The sequence below is a fragment of the Triticum urartu genome, chromosome 7A, assembly GCF_056163025.1.
Source record: "Triticum urartu cultivar PI428250 chromosome 7A, HENAU_Tu73, whole genome shotgun sequence".
In the NCBI taxonomy this organism is placed as follows: Eukaryota; Viridiplantae; Streptophyta; class Magnoliopsida; order Poales; family Poaceae; genus Triticum; species Triticum urartu.
The window spans coordinates 736,830,728-736,834,607 of NC_141879.1; the positions used below are offsets into that span (position 1 = coordinate 736,830,728).

Sequence of the window (3,880 nt, forward strand, 5' to 3'; positions counted from 1 at the left end):
CATCGCCGCAATCTTCACCAACAACTTCACCACCATCATCACCAACTCTTCCCCCTCTATGCAGCAGTGTAACCCCTCTTTTACCTGATGTAATCTCTACTTAAAAATGGTGCTCAACGCTATATATTATTTTCCAATGATGTATGGCTATCCTATGATGCTTGAGTAGATCCGTTTTGTCCTATGGATTATTTGATGATCGTGATTGGTTTGAGTTGCATGTTTTATTATTGGTGCTGTCCTATGGTGCTCTCTGTGTCGCGCAAGCGTGAGGGATTCCCGCTGTAGGGTTTGCAATATGTTCATGATTTGCTTATGGTGGGTGGCGTGAGTGACAGAAGCACAGACCCGAGTAAGTAGGTTGTTTGCGTATGGGATAAAGAGGACTTGATACTTTAATGCTATGGTTGGGTTTTACCTTAATGATCTTTAGTAGTTGCGGATGCTTGCTAGAGTTCCAATCATAAGTGCATATGATCCAAGTAGAGAAAGTATGTTAGCTTATGCTTCTCCCTCAAATAAAATTGCAATAATGATTACCGGTCTAGTTATCAATTGTCTAGGGACAAATAATTTTCTCGTAACAAAAAGTTCTTTACTAAAACTAAGTTAGTTGTGTCTTTATCTAAACAGCCCCTACTTTTTATTTACGTAATCTTTATTATCTTGCAAACCTATCCAACAACACCTACAAAGTATTTTTAGTTTCATACTTGTTCTAGGTAAAGCGAACATCAAGCATGCATAGAGTTGTATCGGTGGTCGATAGAACTTGAGGGAATATTTGTTCTGCCTTTAGCTCATCGTTGGGTTCGACACTCTTACTTATCGAAAACTGTTGCGATCCCCTATACTTGTGGGTTATCAGTCACACAGGGCCCTGTCTGGTCCTTTGTGCTTCTCACGATCCTGTGGAAGATATGGGAGGCGAGGACTGATAAAATATTCAGATCGCTTGATAGACGTTCTATCTCTACATGTAAACTAATCCTTTCAGACATTGACCTTTGGTCTCACCGGCTTGTCAAAACTGGTGACAAGGAGGTCGTCTCCTCGTGGCGGTCTTTCCTCTGTGCACGATGTTTTATGCCTATGTAACTCTGTAACACAGCTTGTTGTGACTCTTTTGAGTAATATATTCAAGGTGGGGGAACTCCCCCCCCCCCCCCCCCTCGGTGATTCTCAAAAAAACATTATTTTCTGTTGTCCTTAGGCACGCAAGGTTTGGGTAGAGCTTGGGCTAAATCTGCTATTGATGAGGCAGTAGCATAAGAAATGCTAGATTAACATTTCTTTTTGGTTGACCTCGGGCATGCAAAACTAGGTTTATAACATTTTTTCTATACACATTTAGTATTTTACAAATGCTGTATTAACATTTTTTTCAACAATTTTACGTATAGTGTATTTTGTAATCTACATATTTGGAAGCATATACAAAAGTAAAACAAGAAAATAAAAAGCGAAAAAACCAGAAAAAACAAGGCTGTGGCCTCCCGCCAGCTGGGCCGGCCCAGTCCCTCGCTCCTGCCCTACATCTTCCGGACATAGGCGCGCCCGTAGGTCCTGCTCAAAAAAAGAGGCGCGCCCGCAAGTAGTGAAAGTAACAGGATGGTACTCCCACTCTCCCGCAAAAAACGGTGTGGTAGGTGTGAGGAGGAAAAGAATTCTATGAAACCAGGTCTCACGTGAGACCCATCCTGATAGATGACACGTGGCATTCACAAATCACAAAGCATCCTCCACCCCTCACTTAAAATCAGGGAGAGAGAGAGATTAGATGCTTTATGATTTGTGAATGCCACGTGTCATCCATCAGGACGGGTCTCACCTGCTAACCGTGAGACTTGGTCTCATATAATTTGTTTCCGTGTGAGAAGGGTAACAATAGGTCGCCATCCTTAAAAAGAAAGTATAGGTCGCCATCCAAACCAATATATATATAGTCACCATCTTGACTCTTGAGAGATTAAGACTACAGCCATTCACATAATGGTTAGGTGATTTTTTATACGAAACAGGAGAATTGCATTCCATGGACATCCGTCCTTGAACACCCTGCGTCATCTATATACATATCAACGTAAATTCCACATGCATGTATACAAGCACACGGTCGCTCTCGATCAAGTCACCAGACTCGATCGGATCTAAGCCTCCGGCAATTATTATTTTTTAACTAAGCCTCCGAGAAAGAAGGCAGTAAGGAGGAGACAAATCTGCTACCTAGTTCTTTCAGCGAGAAAGATATATAAATACATGCACTCCCATGGCTTCAGACACAGAAACACCACTACAACTGTAAGTGCAACGCTACAGTTGCCACGGCATACAATGAGACCGCTCGCAGTGGTAGCAGTGCTAGCCACGGCGGCCATGGTTATCGCATGTGCACGCGCTGTGCAGTGCGGCTCGCAGGCTGGCGGGGTGACATGCCCAAACTGCCTCTGTTGTAGCCACTTCGGCTGGTGCGGCTCCACACCGGAATACTGTGGCGATGGTTGCCAGAGCCATTGCTCTGGCTGCGGCAGCACGCCTGTCACACCCTACCCCTTCGGTGGTGTGTCCTCCATCGTCTCCCGCTCCCTTTTCAACCAAATTCTCCTCCACCGTAATGACCCAGCATGCCAGGCCAAGGGCTTCTACACATATGACGCCTTCATCGCTGCCGCCGCTGCCTTCCCTGGCTTTGGTACCACTGGTGGCATCGCCACCCGGAAGCGCGAGATAGCTGCCTTCCTAGCGCAGACCTCCCATGAGACCACTGGCGGATGGCCCACAGCCCCGAATGGGCCCTACACATGGGGCTACTGCTACAAGCACGAGCGCACCACCTCCAGCTACTGCACCCCAAGCGAGCAGTGGCCATGTGCCCCTCGAAGGCGCTACTATGGCCGCGGGCCCATCCAGCTAACTCACAACTACAACTACGGGCAGGCAGGACGGGCCATTGGGGCTGACCTGTTGGGCAACCCGAACTTGGTGGTCGTGAATCCAACCGTGTCTTTTGAGACGGCGATGTGGTTCTGGATGGCGGAGCAACCGCCCAAGCCATCGAGCCATGCAGTGATCACAGGACAATGGAACCCGTCGGCGACGGACCGTGCTGCGGGGCGGGTGCCTGGGTTCGGCGTGATCACCAACATCATCAATGGCGGGATCGAGTGCTTTCACGGGTATGATGAACGTGTTGAGGATCGAATCGGATTTTACAAACGCTACTGCAACATCTTTGGTATCGGCTACGGTGACAACCTGGACTGCTACAAACAGAGGCCCTTTGCCTAATAATCCGCTCCATATATGTACTTGTGTACTTTTTTAAAAATGTTATTTTTCATTATAAAAATCTCAAAAATCTATAACTACTAATAAAGAGAGGTGCATTTCTCCTTTTTTTTTGTCCGTTTATCTATATTATATTTTGTATCCAAGTTGTCCTTATTTTTTGTGCGCCCGTCGTTGCACCTACGCGTTGCTAGAAAATTGAGCTGCTCACCTGTGCTTGAAGCTTGCCCTAAAAAAGCCTGGCTGCCTAGCCATAAGTATTAGCTTTCGCTTGTGCTCGGTCCGTCCGTCCCCGCCGCCTTTTTTTGGGCCAAAAAATGTGACTGAGTGAGATAATTAATTTCGCCTTGCCTCTTACACAAATTCTCGCCAATTTAAATGCTTCCGTGAGTTGCCTCCAAAAGCAAGGAGCCTCCTCGAGAATCAATAAACAAGGATGTGAATAAATAAATTGGATGAACAAAAGATCGGGCACAGGTAAAAGAAGTAATTTAAATTAAAAGAAGGACTAAATGTGGCTATTACGAACCTGTAGGAAGGAAAGGAATAAATTCCGCTTTAGTAAGCACAGGAAAGAAAAGAATTATATGGC

At 45.9% G+C, this 3,880-nt stretch overlaps 1 protein-coding gene across 4 annotated transcripts; it reads left to right on the top strand.

The window, feature by feature from the left end:
* The first annotated feature begins 398 nt into the window (after positions 1-398).
* Positions 399-3,288, top strand: LOC147962489 (26 kDa endochitinase 2-like). 4 transcript variants are annotated; one of them, XM_087531543.1, is made up of 2 exons: positions 399-435; positions 2,366-3,288. In XM_087531543.1, exons 1-2 carry the CDS (start codon positions 399-401, stop codon positions 3,286-3,288), a joined length of 960 nt encoding a protein of 319 aa, XP_087387669.1. The 4 variants fall into 4 exon arrangements, with proteins under 4 accessions (XP_087387669.1, XP_087387672.1, XP_087387671.1 ...); XM_087531546.1 differs by lacking the exon at positions 399-435 and having other exon boundaries at positions 2,335-2,396; positions 2,556-3,288; XM_087531545.1 differs by lacking the exon at positions 399-435 and having other exon boundaries at positions 2,335-2,380; positions 2,537-3,288.
* Positions 3,289-3,880: the final 592 nt, after the last annotated feature.